This window comes from Macrosteles quadrilineatus, unplaced genomic scaffold, assembly GCF_028750875.1.
Source record: "Macrosteles quadrilineatus isolate MER2022 unplaced genomic scaffold, UCM_ALF_1.0 Scaffold_5__1_contigs__length_97177068, whole genome shotgun sequence".
Classification (NCBI taxonomy): domain Eukaryota; kingdom Metazoa; phylum Arthropoda; class Insecta; order Hemiptera; family Cicadellidae; genus Macrosteles; species Macrosteles quadrilineatus.
In genome coordinates, this window is record NW_026542598.1 from 72,257,173 (window position 1) to 72,278,608 (window position 21,436).

General features: G+C 35.9%; 1 protein-coding gene across 3 annotated transcripts in view; it reads right to left on the minus strand.

Annotated features, from left to right (window-relative positions):
- The window catches only part of LOC128993820 (tyrosine-protein kinase Abl), a 79,338-nt gene extending 60,159 nt beyond the window's left edge, over nucleotides 1–19,179 (minus strand). For 2 of the 3 annotated variants that reach the window (XM_054417863.1, XM_054417862.1), the window contains exon 1: nucleotides 18,822–19,179. In XM_054417863.1, the coding sequence (XP_054273838.1) occupies nucleotides 18,822–18,951 (130 nt within the window). In that variant the 5' untranslated portion in view covers nucleotides 18,952–19,179. Of the gene's footprint in view, nucleotides 1–2,093; nucleotides 2,198–18,821 lie in introns of those variants that run through there. The other variant, XM_054417865.1, reaches the window with a different exon arrangement.
- Nucleotides 19,180–21,436: the final 2,257 nt, after the last annotated feature.

The following is a 21,436-nucleotide window of genomic DNA, read 5'->3' on the forward strand; positions in this document are numbered from 1 at the left end:
AACTACCAATTAACCACAACCGAGCAAGGCTCGGTCCCCCGGTACTTTTTTTGTAAATAAGTCTCAACATGGCGTTTTCATAAGCTAAAATAGGGTATGTAGATGATCAGTCTAGGTATTTTTTTATTTCAGATCCGGTTTCCTGTATTTATACATCTCAACAATAGTTGATTAATTAGGTGCTGGAATCACACCTGGAAACTTCTTCTGACACTTTAAGCTTTTTGATCAATTTTTATTTACACAAAATTAACTGCTTTATTAAAGACACGTATCAACGTGTTGCGAACAAAAATATCAAACAAATATTTAAACAACTATTTCCAACTTTAAGAAAACTTTACACTTTCGTCAAAAGGACTCCACGTATTAACTCTTTACCTCAGGGGTTAAACTCTTCAAAATGTCAATGTATTTATACAAGATCGGATCACAAAATGATAGTTAAGGTCAACACTATAAATACACAAGCGTCGGCATGTTTCTGGAGGCCGGCACTAAAAATACTGCGTCAGTTGTCGACCACCGCGATGCCGAGCCATTATCTCAGCCCAGTTAAAACAACACATCTCATCGGCAAAGGCCCGTTTTGCCAGAAGCGTCTGGTGCGTCCGACGCTCAGCGATGATCGCTAGAGCGATAATCGCTCAGCGTCTATCGCTCGGGCCTATTTTGCCAGAAGCGTCTGTTTCTTGCGATTATTTGATCAGTAAGTGGTTTACTTTGGTGGCAAAAGGAGTACTGTATTTCTGAAAATGACCTGTAAAAAGCAAATAGTAAAGTATTGGTTAGCTGAGGAATTAGACGATGATGAGATATTAGAAATGTTGTGCAAACCTAAGGAAGAAGTGCGTACTATGTTTTTAAAGAGGCCTGAAGAGGGATATTTTAAATTGTTAATTGAAAATCAATTAACAATTGACTTAACAGTCGTGTACTGAAATGGCTTCAATCGGTTTTTCATCTTCTTCACTATTGAATCCCCACTTTGTTTGTGACATGTCAACTTGAAAACACAACTTATTTAGGGAAACAAAAGTTAAGTCAACACCTAAACACGTGCTTATTCCAGTAATAATCGCTAGCGACTGCGTCTCCGTCTGCTCCAGGAGCAGTGGTCCGCGTCAGACGCTGGCGGCTGAAGCAATAGACGCTTCTGGCAAAATAGACTAACCTAAAACAATGCAAAGCAGTGGGCAGCGATTGACGCGGAGCGATAGACGCTGAGCGTCAGACGCACGAGACGCTTCTGGCAAAACGGGCCTTAAGGCTAAACAATTACTAGGTCTAACCGTTTAAAAGATCATTTCATCCCAGAATGAATTTATGACTATTTATCCGTGCAAAACAAAACCATGTAAAACAATGAATTTCAAAATATGTCGTTTTTTATAGGTATCAGATACGTTTACATAACAGATCATATTTACGATATTGCTATCGTAAGTACCAATATATTTGCTACAAAGTGGTAAAGCAATAGAACACTATACTTGCACTATAGCTAGGCCTATGTATAATAACCAGTTACACAAATAGAAATATTGTAATCGACAAATAACTTGGTTACAACCAAAATAACACAAAACCATCAATACTTCGTCGTTAGTTTAATTGCTTTTATTAAATAGATTATTTGTCATGCAAATAATTCAAAAGCAATTCCACCCACTGTCAATCCAACAACCTATGATTAGTAATGGGTATCCATTCCGTCTGACATTTCATAAATTATTACAATAGTTACATCAGCTAATATTGATGGATTTGTATGTATACTAATAATATTAGTACGGTCGCCAATTCAGTTAAAAGTTAAAAGTAAAGTATAAAAAGTATGAATAGCTAAACTATTTTTATCCAATTGAATCCTTCTCTATAATCAAATGAGGCCAAAAAGAATTGAAAATCTTGTAATACACATTAAAAGGTTACACTCTAAACTTAAAAAACGCCAGTTACCGCAATAACCCTGGACCTAGTTCAAAACCCATCTCAAAAAATAAACTATCTACCAATAGAACAAATTTCGAACAAGACTTATTCCTGCAAATCCCCTACGACTCAACACATAATTTTACCAAATCACTCACCGGCAAATTGGTCCAGATCCAAATTCCTCCACCAGTAAAAGTTGATCGGCTTGCCATAGTGTGAGGTGCGGGGCATCCTTTAACACTATCACTTTAACACTGTACCGACACAACACACAATTCACACTGTCCGAGTCCCAATGGTCCCAATCACAGAACAGCGCGATGGACGCGCATCTTACAGCGAAGAACAATCACAGACACTAACAACCCAGTCTTTATAGTTTAGGGATTTTTACCCCGAAACGGGATATTTTGTGATATTATGGGATACTTTTCGAAATTTAAAACCAAAATTTAATAAAAGTATAGCTGAAAATTCGTGCAAAATTGTTTAAATAAACTGAATACGTAAACGATTTCGGTGATATTTATGGTGAAAGGGGCGTTTTCTATAAATTTAAGGGTTAATAAGGGATTCCAAAAAGCAAAGTTTGGGATATTCCGGGATTTTTACAACACACGGGATACATTATTATCGCTGAGACACACTGACTCAGTCGCTGAAGCTGAGCCCACTGTTGGCCTACGTTACTCTACCCACACACTCACACATACACGCACACTCACGAGCCTACATGCTCAGCTGTACGGTGTCATAACATTGTCTACGTTGCGTATCAATTATCTTGTCGTCGCTGTTGTGGCGTCCTTCCAAAATGGAAATGAGAAAAACAATTTGAAATTACTAGAGACTATTCGAGTTTTTGAGGGATGAAGTGCTCATTGAAACTGTTTTTAGGGGTTTCGGATTTAATTACGTCTCCTATACCGTTGTTGTAATTTGTGATTCGAGTTCAATTGAATGTAGTTTTTCTGAAATAATCAATGATTTAAGAGAATAGAATTCTTGTCCAAGATGTTTTTTGCTTTTGTTTTTAGCGAATTTCCCATATAGGGAATAAGCTATTTTTGAGATTTAGGAAAAGTCTTTTACTGCAAAAATAACAAAAAGGCTGCCACAGTGGGCATAACTTCATCGATTGGTTATACATATAAAATAGGACACTGTGTAATAGTACAGTGAAACGTGCATGGTCGGTGGCCCTACTATGAATAATTCAAAATACTACTGTATTATAGGAACTATAGCTTATCAGTGATTCATAATGGGACGTTATGTAATTTAACTTGACAGCCGTGATCGGACGGTCTACTAAAGTTAAATGTATTCTAATTGAAGCCCAATACATAACAAGCGAACTGTTCAAATGAGACTGACGATATATTGCATGGCAATCAAACAGCATTCATTGAACTTTAGAATAAACTTTGTACTTGTTAGTATAGTTCATGAATTGTTTGTGATCATATTACCTAAATGTATTGCATGTAAATTATTATTTAAAGTATGTAGTATTTAATCAATTAATACTTGTTCTGAGATACAAGTTAAGATTAGGTACAGAAATTGCTCGGAACCAAACCACCCTCCCTTCTGAAGTAGGCTACTGTCTTTCTAGCTAGGCCTTTCTGCGCAACGGTGAAGATTAATGGTTTTTCAAGTTAAGTTGGTGTCCACATATCAAATGAATATGAATATCCATGGCAAATATTTGTCTATTGTTTATAACATAAGACACAACTATAGCTAGATAGTTGTATTGTATGCAATAATAAACCAAATGCAAAACACGATTTCAAACTCACAAAGCAACAAATTGTTTAATTTAAAACAACTCATAAATTAGAGGAGTAAATTATTAATTAAATTTCAAAATGTATATGTGTGCATTTATTCTCAATATATACCACATATATTTGGTATTCAATGAAATAAAACCACTGTTTAAAACAAGCACACTCGGCGCCATATTTCATTCTACTAAACACACATTTCGGTAACACGATGCAATGAAATAAATGACCACAATTTGTTACATCTCCCCCTTGGACTTCCATGATAGATGTGCACGGGGATAAATTATTTATAAACTACTTAAATACAAATCCTACTCGATGTAGTAGAGACAAACAGGAAGTGATTCCGAGTAGGCGTAGGCTATCAGTTCGGATTAATATGGGTAAAAGCTATTGATGTGGATTAATCATTCACAATTAGGGCTTGAAGGATTGTTTCCGATGACATTCGTTATTGTAAACACTTTTACCAAACGTTTGTACTGTGGTAGGCCTACTTCAATTATCGATAACAATCGTTAAAAGTAAATAGCTTTATCGTTTAGGTTGTACTGTATAAAATACTTTTATTTTACTTCAATTATGAAAAAGTAAATGTTTTCAGATAGTTTTTTACCACACATTTTTCTTCCTAAAGCCGATGGTTTAAAATACACCTCTCCAATTTTTAAATTGTAATTCAATTAAGAAACCAGATACCTAAAGTTATCGTTTTGGTACTGTAAAAACAGTATACCAACTTGTAACTAGCAATTGAAAAATTGAATTTATATCTCGTTTACCTGGGTTATGATACAAATAAATCATAGCAAACTATCCAATGTGAAATGAGAAACCGATACAACGTTACATTTTGTAAAGCAATTCACGAATAAACAATACATTATTATTTCCCTTCCCGGCACAAACAACCGTTAACAATTTGTTGCTAGCGCAATGTACTTTTCACGAAATAATTTAATATTTATTGAATTGAATGTGGTTCACCACTAGCATTTTAGTGGCTCTTATTAAGGTCATGTAAACTCGATTGGTGTAACATTTTGACATAGGGTGACAATAGTTTGTATTTTATTAATACGGCTTTTCTAGTGAAATGGGGACCTTTTTACATTAATATATTGCATGCATGTTTACTTTATTTAACATGTTAAAATTTAATATGTATTCCTTGAGTATCGTCATTAATTTTATAACACACCCCAAGAAGGAGAAAGCTAAGAATGGAAGCATTTTCATAGGATAAATTAAACCTTTTAAAAAACGTACATACTATTTATAATTTTGTCAATATTCCCCTTAAGGTAATTTTCAAGAATCGAAATCTAGAACTCAGGCAACCGAATGCTGATTCATATTGTTCTTCAGACTGGGTCCCCTAAAAAATTATTAGTATCGTAAATTTTTGTATGGTAAATATTTTTTGTATAATTGTGATTCCTTTTTTACTGAAGCACCACCATATTTTAACAGTTTAATTTATAAATTTATATCTGCTCATGTTCAAACTAAGCAGTAAGTGTTAAATTGCCTATACAGCGCTATTTCAGAAAATCTCCACAAAACCATTACAATTCACTGTCCTGGCTATTCAGGAGTTGCACAAAAATTGAGTCGATGAGCATTTCCCACTTGAAACTACTTTGATTGCACTGTAAAATATTATCCATCGGATAACAAGAGTGAAATTCAAAACACTACTTCCAAGTTGAAATTCATACTACAGTAAAATCTTTTACCTCAAGAATCGAACACTTTACTATCACCGACGACGGAATACAGTAGGCCTATTTATCACTACTCTACTGGTCTTTTTCTCTTTCACAAATTTTTTACTTCCAAATGTAAAATATTACTAACACGAGTGAAACTAGGGAGAAAAAGAAAATTTCCTAATTAAGTTGCAATGAAAACTGTAGACTTGTACCTCTATAACCTTAACCCCGAACTACCGCCGAAGGACTAACACTGGTTTTATCGTATCACATATAACTTGCATTATAAAATAATACCCACTTTATAACACACAAGTCGAAAACCAAGCTGCAACGTACATGTTCACCGTACACCCTCACCACATCGACTGACTTATCAATACTGCAACTGGACATCAACCTCGTCTTATCAGTAGCAATAACGTGTTGCAACTGCTGATAAGAGCGTCTCGACGTGTTGTAAACCATCAACTATGGGACGCAACAGTGGCATATGTGTCACGAACTATCGTACCCAGATGTCAACTGAGATATGATATACTTCGTATGGAATACAAGGTAGAACCATTGACTTGGGAGTTGTAGACATCCAGTCTATGTGGAAATAGTTAAGCTCAACCCTTTTACATTAAGCGCAAAATAAGTCGGATTTAATGTGTTTCATGTTGATGACTTCCGTGTGCGCTATTTGGTTAAATATGTTTTACATTTATGTACACTTTTGGCAATTTTAATGTTTTTTTTTTGTGTGTGTGTAGAAACTGTCCAAACCCATGTCTTGTTACGATGGAATCAAACCAGCGACCTTCGGATTAGAATGCGAGGACCATGATAACCACTCGTTTACATTTAATTTAATGTAAACGAAATGTTTATCTCTTATTTTAGGGTAGTATTCACGATTTTTGCTTTATTGTCTGGTTATAATGCCAAAGGACAAGTTTTCGTATTATAATTAGATTGTTAACTGTGTTATAATATACAGATAAAACTTTTTTGTATGGGAATAGAAGTTGATTTCATGTGAAGTGTAGATATAGTAAACGTTCTAACTGGGAATATTTCACACCCACAAAATATTAAGGAAATCTGTGCAATTGACTCCGATTAATTATTGAGGAAGATAAATATGAGGAAATGGTGAATTGTCATAAGTATACTTGTTCATAAAAACGGTCTAATTCAACCCTTTTCATTAGTAAATAACTACCAACTAAAAGTAATTAATGAATATAAAACCATTTATTCAAGTTATGTGACTGTAAGTCTGGAATTGATGGAAAGTAACACGAAAAGCTACACAGCATGAGAATTAACGTGACTAACGTATCGTACTTGGTCATGCAATGTCTGTAGCATAGGCATAACGGCACACGTTGCACATTGACACTGTAATATAAAACTATATAATATCAGTTGCATTGTGTGTGAATTTTAGTAGGCGATGCGATTTTACCTTAGCTGCAAAGTAGACTTTTCATGCTATCGTAGAATCTGAAGCTTATTTTTGTCAGGTCGAGTAGTATGCATACATAAAATAAATGTCTATTTATAAGGTAAACTCTACAGAGTGCCCTTTACTCTTTTGGTATAAAACCAAGTGAAAAACAGTAGTCAGCATAAACATGAATCATGGCCGTAATTAAGTTACTGTAGTGAAATAACAAGGAATAAATCGAAGATATCAACACACGCAGTTTTCATAATTTTTGCACACTTTCCAAAAAGGTCACCGTACAAAATAATAATAAAATACAAGACAACGTCAAAATTTCCCCAAAATCACGGACGACACTCTGTTATTATGACGCCGCCTATTCCCCAACACACCGCGCATGTCTTGTGTTCTATTGTCGGGAGTCTGGCGCCAAACGTGTGTACAATACTGTCTATCATTCCGTTGATCATTCCCACAAGCTTCTCACTCTCACATTGCATTGCAACTGCGAATGTCGTAACTACGAAATCCATATATACGACATATGGCTAAGCGACTTGAAACTCAATCCGATACTTATTCTATTATAGTAAAAATTTTCTTCGGTGGCCAAACCATTATTTTTCCTGGGGTCGCAGAAAAAAATTCCTCCCCACAAGTGAATGTAAAACGCTTGAAAATTATTAAATACTAAAAGCCGGAATTGACTCTAACGACGTTTCAAGCAGAAAATTGTGTTGCTACACTGTGTTCCAAATATTACAGACAATAGTAAATTTCAAATTTGGATCTCTCAGGCTTGGATTCTTCACTGCTCTCTCCCTTTACCGTTCAGTCTCCAGTCCATGCGTTATTAGATACTTTTGCACAGCCACAGAAAAGCATTGACTATCCTGTTGTTAACAATTTTTTGCATAAATATAAAAGTTTATAAAAAATGGCAATTCATCTTTGAATATCATAACTCCGAAACCAACATCTCCAACATATTTTCCCCAAGGTCCAACAGTAGGTTTGTATAGGCGACTCAAACCTCTTTACACTTCTCCCGTTGTTCCATACCAGACACAGAGAAGCATTGTTGACCTTTTGTATGCAATTGCTTTGTGTGGCTGCAATTGTACAACAAACGCTTCAAGGACGCAACACCATGAAGTAAACAGTGGGTTATTTATCGAAGGTTTTACCACAGACAATGGAATATTATATTGTCTGTGGTTTTACCCTTCAGTGTGCCAATGTTTTGTTGTCTTGCCACTTTTCAAGCTCCAAGTTTGAAGTACTGTATTCAAAATGTCTCTTGAATGAGAATTCGCAAGACACTTATGTAACACCACACAATAAGTCCCAATGATGGTTAAAAAGTCCAAGTAGCTATAATGCTCGCCTAGTAACCAAAGGTAGCTGATTCGATCTTAATTAAGTCGAAAGATTTTTAATGAAATGATGAATCGGAAGAGGACCTAGTTGTCCTTGATCATTAAGTTTCTATAAATAGTTGTGGTTGCGGACACATTTGAGTAATGAGTAATAAAGCAAAATCATATCACTCATTCAACACTAATGCTTGAACTATACCTTAAATACTCACTCTGATGTGAATGTGTACAAATCTAATTTAAGCATATAAACCGTCGCAAATCTTGTAAAACATATCATGATTGATGCAAACAAGTAGATGAGAATGGTGACGATAGCGACAACGAGATTACAATGGCATTGGTTGCAACGCAACAATCGTCTGTCGTGAAGTCTCTACTCTGCTGACTGACACAGAATAAATCCGAACACTGATTGGTCCGAATGGAATAATAAGATAGAAAGCGAGATAAATCGGTATGGAAAGCAAACACATTAAATGTGAATAAACGTAAGAAATTCCTCGGACAAGGTTTTGGAAGTTAATTTACATAGTTGGTTGCGCGTATACTGCTGAAGTGTATATTTCAACAAGTATAACGAAAACCATAGGGTAACAACTTTACACTATTCCTACGGCGCTAGGTAAGGTAGCATTCCATAAAAAAAATGGAAACGGCAATAAATATGTATTCATTTAAATTTCACACATTTTATTTAGAATCAATGACAAACAAGCTTTATCAGTGAACACAGTTAATCAGTCAATATTTGGGCTTTGTTCCTGATAAACGGAACATATCTTTCAAGTGGTCTTGACACCGCCGTTTAATTGTAATGCATAGGTAAGCATTAAGTGCGTATTTTTTACAAGAAGTATGAATGAATTTTGAAAGAGTGACATGCCTTGTGAAGCTTGTTGCAGTTTAATAGGTTTTTATGTTAACCGTTAAAAAGCTCAATGATCGAGGACAGTTGGGGCTCAGTCTCGATGGTTCAAAAAGCTACTAGCTTTTTTTCGAAATGGCGAACTCCCTATTAGGCAAGTACTGAGTAATTGAACCACTCATCTAACCACCTATATAGTCAACTTAAAGGTATTTAATACGCTAAAGATAAAAAACTATGTTCATTATAATAAAGACCATGTATCAGCAGAAAAAAGTTACTTTACTTCATTTCATGGTACACGATTCAGTACCCATCTACATATACGAACTACTCTAAAAGTGATTGGTTATAAACGACATTTGAAAGTCCGCATTCGGATTCTTCAATAATTGTCACGTGAAACGTATTACATATTAACTAAACTGTATTTTTGCATTTCAACGTCCTTGCACTCTCTCAAATATTATCAATTGTTAACAGTTGTTGTATCCGATTCTCTACCGAAATATAGTTAAAAATCCTAAAATGTAAATCAAATTAAATACAGGAGACAACCCGTTGAAAACATTAAATGTACTTCGCAGCATTGAGTTCACAAGGTTTTCCGAAACATCCCTTAAGGGTTCTAACCCAAGGTCCGATCCAGCCCAATCATCCTTGTATTGGGTAACCCTTTCCTACCTTCGAGAACGAATTTTAAATAAAACTTAACGCCAATTCTTACAAGTATTTCTACTAAACCGTGTGTATCTCAACACATCTTTATTAACTACTTAGCAACTCCCCTAGGTTTATATCGCATTTCCCAAGTACAGCAGACAGTATCGATCTAACGCAGTAACGCTGTGTAGTGAGTTACGTCATGCTAAACACAATACACCCTGGCCGGTCCAAGGTCCATAACGACCTTGTGTATCTTACACATGTTCATTAACTGCACTCCCCTAGGTTTACATCGCATTTCCCAAGTACAGCAGACAGTATCGATCTAACGCTATAACGCTGTGTAGTGTGTTACGTCATGCTAAACACAATACACCCTGGCCGGTCCAAGGTCCATAACGACCTTGTGTATCTTACACATGTTCATTAACTACTTAGCAACTCCCTAGGTTTATATCGCATTTCCCAAGTACAGCAGACTGTTATCGATCTAACTATGTAGGCTAACGCTGTGTAGTGAGTTACGTCATGCTAAACACAATACACCCTGGCCGGTCCAAGGTCCATAACGACCTTGTGTATCTTACACATGTTCATTGACTACTTAGCAACTCCCCTAGGTTTATATCGCATTTCCCAAGTACAGCAGACAGTATCGATCTAACGCTGTGTAGTCTGTGTAGTGTGTTACGTCATGCTAAACACAATACACCCTGGCCGGTCCAAGGTCCATAACGACCTTGTGTATCTAACACATTATTAACTACTTAGCAACTCTCCTAGGTTTACATCGCATTTCCCAAGTACAGCAGACAGTATCGATCTAACGCTGTGTAGTCTGTGTAGTGTGTTACGTCATGCTAAACACAATACACCCTGGCCGGTCCAAGGTCCATAACGACCTTGTTACGTTATCTGGACACCGTATCCAACCGAATCTCTCCAAACCGCAGACTGCTATGGTCACCAATATAGTCTATTAGCAGGGTGTCCGGGTACGAGTGTATAGCGATGAAACCATAGTTGAGTATTTGGAATTTCTATCACACTACTCCGGTACTGACAATACTGAACGTTATTATTTACTTTATTGTGTAAATAAACATTGTCAGTCGTAATCTTGCACATACGTAGCTACTCGAACTTCGATCCGAAACTGTTCAATTTATATTTAAAAAAAATTTAATAGTCTACCAGACTAATAGTTTGAACCAATTAAGAGCAATAGACGCCAATTCGGCAACATTTCTTCACTTTTGTTCACATACAGTATAAGGTTTCAAAATTGAAGTACCCAATACCATTTTTTATTTCTTAATCATACAGTCAGTGGGACCTCGATAAGACCTTTGAAAACCACTCTTGATAACAAGCGTCACTTTAAAATACTCTTAGCCCCTAATAACATGTACACAACATATAAACACACACATGCACACATCACAACATGCAAACATCTATACAGTATATGAAGCCAACCTTGTTTACAATCAGTCTTATTTTATATACATCAAGAGAGACTTGTTATCGAGGATTTTGATTATGTTCTTGCCTGGCCTTACTCGTGTTGATTCCTAAACTCCACAAAGCGCAGTTTGAAATATTAAATCTGTTCGGATTTAGGTTAAGCTACATCATAGACTAAGGAACCAATTCAACCTTAAGGTGGTCTATTATGTATGGTTGTATACAATAATGTATTTATGCTCAAAACTATGTAAGTCTTAAATTTCATACAAAATCGCTTTCACATCAGTTTAAAGAAACTAAAGAAATAACTGCGAATATTTTCTGTAAAATACTTTTCTTGTTTCAGTTATGTAGTCTCCCGGATTTCCTCCTTAGCCAGGTCCAATCTGATCCGGATTAAACGTAACGTGATCAGCAGACGAATATTAAGATCAGATTGAGCCCAAGTACTCCACCTGACTGTGAAATTTTACCCGGAGACACCACCTGAAGGAAGGTGGACTGTAGACTGCCGTATGTCAACCCCGCTACGACATCCTGCTCGGCTTAAAAGGTTGAGTTACATTGAAACTACCGGCCACCTCTACAAGTTGGACAAATCTGGGTAGTAGCATAACATTTCGATAATGTAATTGCACACAATTTAAACCCTAAATATTTTCATCTACTCCGTTTATTAGAATATTTTCCTAATACCAAAGTATCAATTTATTCAACATGGAATACAAATAACAACATTTAACAACAAATAACAAGTCATTAGTAATAAATTAAATAAATACAACAAGGAATAACCAATTGTTTTCCGGCTCAGTCGGAATGCTCACGAACTTGTCATATATCTAAATGTCGTCGAATTCCAGTAACACTTATCAGTGATGAGAAATGCCTTTTATAATCTTAGAACAACAATAATTTAGCACAACTTTATCAAAAACTTGAGTTAATGTAGTAATTCACAATGAAAATGGAATTGGGAAACACAAAATTTAAGAGCATTCTTAGAAATTAATCTACGAACAAAAATAAAAGTGAGAGCTTCTAGCTCGAAGCAGGATGATTCACGCTAAAGAGGAAGCCTGGTGGCGCTTCGTCGAAACGTGAGTTCGGGTTTCTTTGATATATTATTATACGTCCGTGAACTGTAAATTATCTCATTATTTGTAGTGTAAACATAGGAAGGCCCACAATTAAAAGAAAATAATCGCTCGTATTCTTCAGTATTTATTTCGATTGGGACGTTTCTATTCGTAATTTTACGTTTGCAGTAGAAATATTAAGTTAGTTGTAAAAAGCTCAAACAGTACTTGTGTTTTCTAAAAACTATCAATAGATTTAAAGGGATTTAAACTTAAATAATAACTTAGGTGAAATGACATGCTATATAACTGTTTTTAACACACGGTCAGCGATAAGTTTGACTATCGACTCAAACTCGGAAATTAAATTTACTGTTTATTCACGATTTTCGTATTTGCATATTTCCATGACGTTGACAGGCTATGTAAATGCTTGAGAAAGACCTGATAATTCGGGGAATCCTTTAGAATATGATTTTAGATTTTTCCTGTACGGGTTTCTCAGGGTATTTAAGCAAACCCGTCTACAAATTTTGCACGGTCGGAAATTCACTATATCGTTGTGATCGCGGGTGATTGTGACGCAGTACATAATACGAAATAATCACGATTTCGTCGCGATGGTCATAGATTCTCTAACAGTGACAAAGTATTGAGAGCCGACGATTCCCGATACCACCGTTAAAGGAATCATACTACAGTATCATTCTTTTGAGGACCAACTGCAATATTTCCCATTCATAGTTTTAGTACCGCGCTATAGTCCGACCCTTAACTAGCCTATCATTAACCTTATTGACCCTTACTATCATTCATAAACCTTCAGGAAAACAACACCTCAATACACGATCAGTGCAAGAAGGAATCTACCATATAACCTTCAGGTAGATGATTTTATTACGTGTATTAATTAATTGTCGCAATCTATGTGTTGTTGCCCCGGCGTGGGCGGCGACGTGGGAACGTGGAACGCTGGAACAGTGGAATGCCTCTGTGGGAACAGCGGACTCGGACCAACCGATTGTTAAACGAGGAATCTGTTCTCATTAGAACTTTTGAACACGTAATCTCAATCTTGGTTAAGTAGTTGCACTAACGTTATCTCAACCGTTATGTTTGATCTATATAATAAGTGACCTTGCGGATAATGTGTACAGCGTTGGGAAAAGTTACAAATTTACCTTCCCTTTTTTAAAAATGTATATGGTATCCATCAAACTAGGCCTACTTACAAAAGATTTTAACCAAATTAACATCAACGTACAAAAAAAACATCTCTGAATTGTAAAACATCTCTTATGGCATCTAAAGAACAGTTTAATACATGTTTCCTTCCCTATGATGTATTTATTAAAAAGGTGTTTTCTGTCTGTTTAGTTTACCTATATATTATGTAACTTAACTTATTTATTCTTTAGATGTTAATATTTGGAACTGTTTTCATTTATGTATTGCAGAGTTAATAAACATTTATCGTGTCTACCTTTAAAACCATTTTTTACTTTTTTTTATTTGTTCATTGCCATTTATAGTTTTAATGTTATAAACACATTGCCTAAAACAAGGTGATTCTGAACAGCGAGTTACCCGAGTGCCCTTCATGTTTTAACGCAACTTTACCCTAATGACAGGAGGGGTGGGGGAGGGTGGCAACTAGAATGTCAACCACTGACCCACTTAGCCCCAGAGACTAACATCAGCACATCTAAATATTGTTTTCCTTTACAGAAAAAAACCCATCAAAGAACAGTAGCAATCTCTGGGCATTGATAGATTAGATGAGATTAGATCCTCCAAAAGAAGATATATCTAGCTAAATTGACAACACATGATCCAATTTTGAATGTGTGTGCAAGAAATATTTCTGATACCGGTAATGAATTATTTTTTAAACTCCTTGTTGAAAGTCCTTGGTGAACTCAAAAACAGTGATGTCCATTGTATATGTACTACATAATATAGTCTACAGAATCTATATAAATAAAAATTAATAATCCCTTTTTTATGGTATTCCATAACTCGAGAACGAGTGCACCGAATTGGACCTTAATGCCAGTGAAAGGTTTTTATGTAAGGACATTTATTATCCATCCAAACCTTATTTAGTACCAGTACAATAATTAGATTTAAAAAATAAAAAAAATGCCTTTACATTAGCATTGGAGGAAAATGTTCTCATCAAACTGTGGGATACAATAACATGTGTTAATCTTCAACTAAAATGTACGAGTGAGTGCAGCAAAAGAACTTGAACCTGGAGGCGAGTGAGTGCAGCGAACGAGCTCCAACGTAAACGTGAGTGAATGAACTTCAATCAAGACTTGATTGAGCGATGCGAATGAGCTCTTCTTAAAATTAACAAGCATTTAACATAAAACCACATAAGGAAAGGACGATGTCTGTCGGGCCAGCTAGTTATAATATATTAAAACTTCAAGAAAATCGTTATTTGTGTAACTAATGGGCGAAGTGGCACTTTACTGCACACGAGAGAAATTTTTACGTACGCGCGAATGTTTTTGGTAGGCCAGTGTGGAAAGTTCAGGGTGTCCACAAAAAAATTGTCATTAATTTCCATGACTTTCCATGACTACCCATGACCATTTACCATTGATTTCCATGACTCACGAACTTTACACGCAAATTATAATATAACATACACACACAAATAATACTGCCTGGACATGTTATTTTGCAGAAAATACTGAAATATGTAATAACAGATAACAATGGAGTACAATAGGTACAACAATGAACTAAAACAAACCGAAAACTCATAAAATAATACAACTGTAATAAATTGAATTGTCGAACATTTGTGAAAAATCCTGAAAAATGGTACAACAGTCGGGGTTGCGGCCAACTACAGCATTGAATGGTCCTCTCAAATCCAACCATAATTGGAAATTTCCTTGACTTTCCATGACTTCATGCCTATTTCCCTGACTTTCAATGACCAAATTTTTTTTCCATGACTATCCCTGACTTTCCAGAATGTGGACACCCTGAAAGTTTCTCGAGTGCCGCAAAGGCAGTTTGCACTTGCGTTAAGTTACACATTATATTTTTCAGTTATTATACTTTTTACAGTTACTATAAAGCATAAAAGTAAATAATTATTCTTTCAAACACTGTACAACACGTTTTTAGGTTAGGTTAAATCCAAACATTTAACAAAATGGGAAACGCTGCACCAGCTCATCGTAGTCGTAATATTTTTAAGTGTTGCCAACTTATTTTCAAGCGTAGGGCCTACACAAATTATAGGGCCTATGCCCTAATAAAAGCAAACTGTTTTGTGTTGTTTGGTTGGAATACTGGTGTGCAGCAAAAAAAAAAAAAAAAAAAAAAGTGTGCGGCAAAAGTAAAAGGTTTGCGGCAAAAGTAGGTAGCCTAATTAGATGCAGCAATTTGCAACTTTCTGTAATAATAATCAGTGCAAGGAAGGACACTTTATCAGGTGACTGTGGGAAAACTCCTTTTAATGGCTTGATTGGTATCCCGAGAAGAGTGATTACTCAAAATTGATCACTTGTGGGCTTAAAAAAAACTAAGTAGGTAACCTAAAGCCAATGAAAAAACCTAAAAACCTGGTATTAATTAAGAAACACACTGTATTTCATACCTCTGATCAGCAGACACAAAAAATACTTATCATCGTTAACAGCCAATCGATGAAAATGCCTACCCCTCACCAATTGTCTGTGTCCTATCATTCATAAAACCTGTTGAAAGTGGAAGAACAATTGAAAGGAGGGTGAAAAGTTAAAACGATTATGAAGAAATAAAAATTTAACAGGAGAGAAAATAAAAAGTACTTCTTAAAATAGGACGAGGACACTGGTGCAATTAACATCTAAGTTCTTCCCCTTCTAAAACAAAGAAGGCAGAGGGAGAGGGAATGATGAGAGCAGACTGAATTGGAGGGTAAAGTAGGGAGAAAAGGAGGGAGATCAGACAGGAGGGGGGTAATGGCAGACATACTCATTCTGATAGACAAAAAAGCACTTTAGTGTAGATTAATATCTATGAAGGACTATAACATCCAGGTTCTATACTTTGGATGGATAAAAATTTTGTCAAAACAGAGAGGGTTAGTTGGAAGGATCCAAATATTTCAAATCTTTATATTGGGAAGGGATAATAATGGACATGTTCCTACAAAGATTACTTTATTGTTGTACATTGCTATCCAATTTTCATATGTTATCCCTATAGAAAACGGAGGGTATGATCATACATTTAAAAACAACAGAACTAACAGGCTGTGAATTTCAATAGGTACGTTATGGTCAAAGGGGTTTGAAATAATCTTTTAAGGGATCGTGGGCAGATTTCAGCTAAACATATAGATTTAAGAGCTCAGAGGGTTCTAGCTCTGATAATATCAAAAATGCAAGTTTTAAATATTTAAATTGATGTGATGGCAAAAAAGCCTATTATTTTAATTAAGTTAAGATGTAGCCTACTCTTAATAATGCATTTGTGATGATAGAGTGCTTATTAAGTTAAGGTAGTTAGGGACAATTCTTAACCTCTAGCATCGCTATTTTGAAGTTAAGCTAAAGGTTTTTTTCAGCCAATTGTAATTTGTTCATTGATACAATTCAATTTGGAAAATAGTTTATATATTATAGGTAGGCCTACTTAGTATTCTTTCTAGCTACTATCACAGGCCTAGGCTACAATACAGAAAAAAATATTCTTTATTCCTTAAAAATATTATTATGTTAGTACAGTAGGCCTAGGCCTTATACGTTAGGCCTGACTCATTTTAAATCCCAAAACACTCCATAACCAAGAAAATGTGTGAAAAGAATAAATTTACTCCAGTGCAACAATTCTTAGCTTCTGTAAGAAATAGAAAAGAGGTAGGCCTAGCCTAGTTGTAGAAGAGGCCACCCTCTTTTTTGTTGGTTTCATACAACAGATGTTTTCATGCCTCCACAATCTGCTCAACACATGTTTACCGTACATTGTAAGTTATTAGTTTATTGTAATTTAGGTCTTATTTAATTTTTTTTTAAATCTGTAACAGAAGAAGGAGGATAAAAGACTAAAGAAGAGGATCATTGAACACATTGATCAAACTTTTGAACAAATGATACTAGCATATGCAAATAAATTTGTCGACATATAACTAGATAAAAAAAATTTTACCGCTAAAATTTAAAAATTATTACGGTACCCGTAGGTTTAACTTTCCTGTTGGCCTTTACTAGATAAATAAAACTGGGATGAGAAATTCTACTTCACCTATTTAACATACGTTCAAGTTCATTCATGCCAAATAAAAATTCAATTCAAAGTGAATTTTAGCTGTTAGAAATTGTTTTAAGGCTGCAAAACATAACTTATACATATTTCACATATAATGTATGCCAAGAGTATTAGAAGCCAATATCCAACAATTGTGTTAGAAAAAAGGTCGTACAGTTTTTGGGGTGTTACATTCAACGTTAAGGTACCGGTTACCGTAAGCATTATGGTAACGGTGTTTTAATATGTTGCCCAAAAACTGGCAAACAGGTAAACTTATAATGCATAATTTAACTTAATCCCTTCAATCCTGCAAAACTACATTAACAAAATACAATTTAAAATGTCCTTATCTTGCTCTCTGATAACAATTAAGTTAATTAGGCCATACTTCCTTACTGTGTGATAAAACAAAGATGACAACTTGCATCAGCTGATAAACCATGATTACTATTTAATGCAGCTGATTTACTAAGTTATAAGGCCTATAAACAAGTTACCTACCGTTACTACAATATTACCGTGTTTTTATAAATTTTTTATGAGGATAATAAAAAACCCAGTATAGCAGGTCTACCTACATCTAGATTTCCCATGGGTACTCCTCAAGAGAATTATCATCCAAACGCTAATTTACAAGAGTTTACAAGCTAGAGTGGTACTAGCGTCCAGCCAGTGTCTGATGATAAAGCTTGTCCTTGTCGTCGAGGATAACACAACTTCCGCTAGGCCCACTAGCCAATTCCTCTGACAGCATCAAGACTGACTTAATCCTACTTGTCAATTGTGACAAGCAATTTTGTGTACACGATAATTAACTTACTGGGCTAGTTTAAGGTTTGGTGTTGGATTAAGTTATAGGGCGATTTGGCTGCCGCCAAAACAACCTTTGTCTGGCTTAACAAATTACTTATAAGAGCAACGTTTTGTTTGGATGCACAGATTTCATGCTGTACATTTCCCTTTGGGGAAGTGAGTAACTTAGGCTTAACTTATGTAAGTTACTCACTCACTAGGCCAACAACTTGACTCCAAGTTATTTAGTTTTGGCTTCATAGAGCCGATGAAACTAACAAGGCCAATAACGTATTTAACATCTACCATTTAAAAGGCCTATGCATTAAAATTTCAAACTAAGAAATCTGAGTAGCCTACAGAATAGGCCTAGGCTACTTACATTAGGACTTGGTCTATGAAATTCAATGAAACTCACCACTGTGTTCTGTAAAGATGTTTGATCCCTGATGACGGCCATCCTTAGGATGTCGAGGTTTACTCCTGGCTGTTCTAACAGTTAAAGCTCCAGTAGAAACACCACGTTCTTTAGTTGGTTGAGCACCCATGATTTTTACACACCATTCCCCAGTCGGCTACAGCCAAAGCACGCCGAGCCACACTGAGGACTTAATGTTTATATTCGCGGTAAACTTGAGCATAACACACCAAAAACAAACACTGGGTATACTATCCAACAAAATATTATATGAAAATTACATAAACACGTATCCCACACTGAAACATACAACACTTAAACAACTCATAATACAACACATACACAACCGTTCTATAGTAACGCCATCTTTGACAACTTGATGTCGATATTTAGTTCGAAAAGTGTTATCCAGAGCCCAGCACGATGCAATGTCAAGAACAGCTGTTTGTAACGTGACAAGTAACCAACCTCACAACTAAAATAGTTATGTTGAAAGACGTCATTAATTATATATACTTACTTGAATACTGCATCGGTGACCGACAAAGTCGGAATATTGCGTCACAAATAATAAATACTACCTTTACATAAGAACTAACTAAGGGTTGCCAAAAAGTGGTGTTTCGTCCAGCTCACTTAGTGGCACTTAGTGAGTATAGAGGAGAGGTCTGCCCACCAGATAGTCTCTCAGGGTGTCTTTGAAGGCCCTAATGGGAGCGTGTTATAGAGCTTGCTAGTGTAGTAGGGGTAGCCCTTTTGAATCCAGGCCCCAGGCTAGTCGGCATCTAGGTAGGTCAAGGAGATGGCCATGTCATGTTTGATAGGGATCCTGGTCCTCACGTCGAGCAAGTTTTGCTGAATTTTCTTTAAGTAGTACCATGCTATTTAATACGTAATGGCTTTAGATGGTCAGAACCTTTAGGTCTTTAAAGATAGGACTACAGTGGTCACGATGCCCGGCGGACGTAATCACCCTCAAAGCCATCTTCTGAAGAAGCAAGGTGTCATGTGCTGCAGCTGCATGGCCCCAGAGTGCGATGCCATAGCTTACATGGCTTTGAAAGAGAGTATGGTACACTGTGACTAGGTGGTTTAGTGATGACCAACCAGACCAACTCAAGTTTCCTAAGGAGATATACCACTCTGGCAAGCTTGACACATACCTGGCTAATGTGGTGTTTCCAACCTAACCTGGCCTAACCTGGAGTCGATCCAGAAGACAAAGGAGTTTAACAGCTTCCTCACCCAGATGGTTTGGTTTAATTGTACACAGCAGTGCTTGAGTCTTCTCGTAATTTATTTTAAGCAAATTCTGGTTGAACCACTCCTTTGCACTAGCAAGATGGCATTCTGCATCAGTGCGTAGTTGGTTTAGGTCCCTGCCTCTCGTGATCAGAGTGGTGTCGTCTGCAAATTAATTGTAAGGTTTGATGAAATGAAATGAAATAATATTTTATTTCCCATTAATTATTTACAGATGAGTACATTGTATTTTTTTCTTTACTTAAATATGATACAGCAAAACATTACTAACTAGATAACAAAACAAAAAATATATACTGTAGAAATAAGTGAATTTCTGAAGGATAAATCATTTATGACGATAGTAAAGAGGAGGGGGCCAAGAACCGAGCCTTGGGGGACTCCGTGTCTTAACAGCTTTACACCAGATGCCAGATGTTGTACCACCGAGCGAGACGACTTGCTTACGACCTTCAAGATAGGAGTTAATTTTTTTTTTTTTTTTTTCAACGGACATTCCATTTTGTTTGATGTGGTACTAAAGATACATTGTACAGTTCAAGATGACTAATATTAAATAACAACTGTGAACTTTTAACACTTAGACATACAAAACAAATAACAATAATATAGTAATTAACAACAATAATGTAGTAATTAACAACAATAAATTATAGCAAAAACATAACAAAGACGATCGTATTACATAATAACCATAAATAACAAGGAAAACAGGCATGTTTGGGAGAATAAATATTAGCTTAAATAAGTATAACAGATTATGACTAGAGCAATTATGAAAAACTTTGTTTAATAATACAAGGAACATGCAGTTTAATGAATGTGATTTTGAAAAGAAACTAGGAAAAAAACAAGTGTAAATAATAATTATTACCAACAAGGATATTGAAGATACAACAAAAAAAAAATTAATTAATTAATTAATAAATAAGCTAAACACTCACGCACTATTTGCCTGTTCAGGCGTGTGGCCCTTTAAAGGCGCCACCTAACACAAGCACACCATTCACCCACAAATTCCGAATGCGATCCTTTAAAGGCATCGCCAAGCACAACCGCACAATCTCACTTTACCAACACGTATCATCTGGGCTGTCGTTATTGGATGAGGCGTCGCTTTACCGCTCTTCTAAAACTGGCCAGGTTGCTGTTGAAGAAGTCAACACTGGAGGAGACGGTGTTGCCGTGGCGCTGTATTCTGGGCAAGGTACTGTTCTTCTCGTAATTGGTGGACTGGTGGGCTCTACCAAAGAGTTCAGTTGACCTTGTGCCACTAGGAACGCGAAAATGGATTCCCTCCAGTATCTCAGGACAGTCTATTATTCCGTTGACAAGTTTGAAGAGAAAGATGA